At 47.6% G+C, this 1,932-nt stretch overlaps 1 protein-coding gene across 6 annotated transcripts in view; it reads left to right on the forward strand.

Moving 5' to 3' along the window:
* Nucleotides 1-1,932, forward strand: part of tab2 (TGF-beta activated kinase 1 (MAP3K7) binding protein 2) — a 32,341-nt gene that overhangs the window by 28,603 nt on the left and 1,806 nt on the right. For all 6 annotated transcript variants that reach the window (XM_031861530.1, XM_031861532.1, XM_031861529.1 and 3 more), the window contains exon 5: nt 971-1,064. In XM_031861530.1, coding sequence (XP_031717390.1) covers nt 971-1,064 — 94 coding nt within the window. The remainder of the gene's footprint in view (nt 1-970; nt 1,065-1,932) is intronic.

Consider the following 1,932-nt stretch of genomic DNA (forward strand, 5'->3'; position numbering starts at 1 on the left):
CCCCCCCCCGTATGTAATGCTACAAAGGGTGCCGTTATATGGTATGGGTCCTAACCATTAGCCAGTTTCCCAATAATACAATTTCAAACTGATATTTATTGTTGAAAACAGTAATCATCAGCTTTAGAGTTGGTAGTCATATTTCCCAGCTATCACCAGCCAGAATGTAGAAAGCTTCGGACATTTGGAAGGGAAAATATCAAGGAATTCTAACCAACATCTTTCATTGGCAGCTCAATCATAAAACAACAACAATATGATTTTATTAGCAGTCGTTACAGATGTTTTTCATAACTGCACACAGATGCTTCACTGGTTATTACTGACATAAAAGCTGAGCAGACAAAACAACACGATCCGGGTCACATTTCTCAGTCCCTGCTCACGGCTCATCAACACACCCCGACACTATGTTGATTACAGGGTCTGGTTATGATTTTGGGCTGATATAGTTCCATAGTTTTCAGACTTGGCTTCACAGTTCACTCTGGAGCTGCACAGCGAGTCCTGCACAGCTGAAACGGCGGCGGGGAGAGTTCAAAAGGAAACCGTTAAAAGTGAACGCGCCTCCATATTTATCGCCGGCGCAACGTCAACGTTTATGTTGAGATTTGCGGCTGTGAGTTTGTCGAAAACCTCTCTGGTTCAGATCAAGCGCCGCTCTGAGCTTTTTGCCGAGTCGGCTGTTTTTGTCGGCTGTTAAAGATTGAGTCAACAGAGGGAGGTGGGGGTGGGGGGGGAGTGGCTGCGGAAGGTCAATTGGCTGGTGTTGCTGAGCTCAGTAGCTCCTTGGTTCTGTGTTGTTTACTGAGGCCAGCCAGCTCCCCTCCTGACACAGATCTGCTCCACTCACTCTGAGAACTGTGTGTGTGTGTGTGTGTGTGTGTGTGTGTGTGTGTGTGTGAGAGTGAGAGAGAGAGAGAGTGTGATGGTTAGCCGGCTGATCCCCTCCTGTCTCATTCCTTTTCAGATCGAGGAAATGAAGCAGCTGCGATGCAAAAACAGGTTACTGCAGATTGACATCGACTGCCTCACCAAAGAAATTGATCTCCTTCAAACCAGAGGTATGATTCTCTCTGATACATAATCACAGATATGTTCTCTTACACTCAGCGCTCGGCTCATATCTCATACATGTCTGGGTTGAATGATAATAACAGCAAGTCACTGAGTGAGGGAGACCAGATTCTGATCCAGGGTCCGCAGCTGCTCACATCCTCTCCGCACACACACACACACACACACACACACACTCAAGGTGCTGCCATTGTGCTGTTAACTACCAGCTCTTCCTGAATTGCGTCCGGTCGCTGGTCGGTAACGAGGGATTTATTGGCCCCCTGGCAGCACTCCACTGCTGACAGAACCCGAGCCGCTGACCAGCAGCTTCACACAGGTGAAGGAAAGCCAAGAGGCTGCTCACAGGAATGAATGGCAGCCGTCGCACGCCTGCTGGTTCCTGCGGTTTAATGTCAGACATAAACTGTGGCCAGCTAGGATGTCAAGTCATAGTCAGAAGGCATTTTCAGGTTGGCGCACGCCTCGTTTTGGCCTTTGTCATAGCTCAAAAACTGACATTCATAGAAAAGTTTGGTCTCCTTTTGTAACTGAGCACGTGCAGAAGTCCCAAAATAGCCAAAATGATGCACTATCTGAGATGAATAAATCCCACCATCTTGACTGTAAGTGAGCCGGGGGGGACAACTGGGTGAGATTCGACTCCTCATAGAGACACACCTAGCGCACCTCGCCATGTTTAAGACGCGACCGCTTTATATTCTCACTTTAATATCATTACAGTACAGACGATCATCGGTTGTTTCACATCTTCTATGTCGACTTGTTGGCTTGTTAATCCGAACACGTGTGTTGAGTTAGAGTTGGAGTGTGTGTGTGTGTGTGTGTGTGTGTGTGTGTGTGTGTGTGTGTGTG

The sequence above is a fragment of the Anarrhichthys ocellatus genome, unplaced genomic scaffold (assembly GCF_004355925.1).
Source record: "Anarrhichthys ocellatus isolate YVR2014 unplaced genomic scaffold, GSC_Weel_1.0 scaffold25, whole genome shotgun sequence".
Classification (NCBI taxonomy): Eukaryota; Metazoa; Chordata; class Actinopteri; order Perciformes; family Anarhichadidae; genus Anarrhichthys; species Anarrhichthys ocellatus.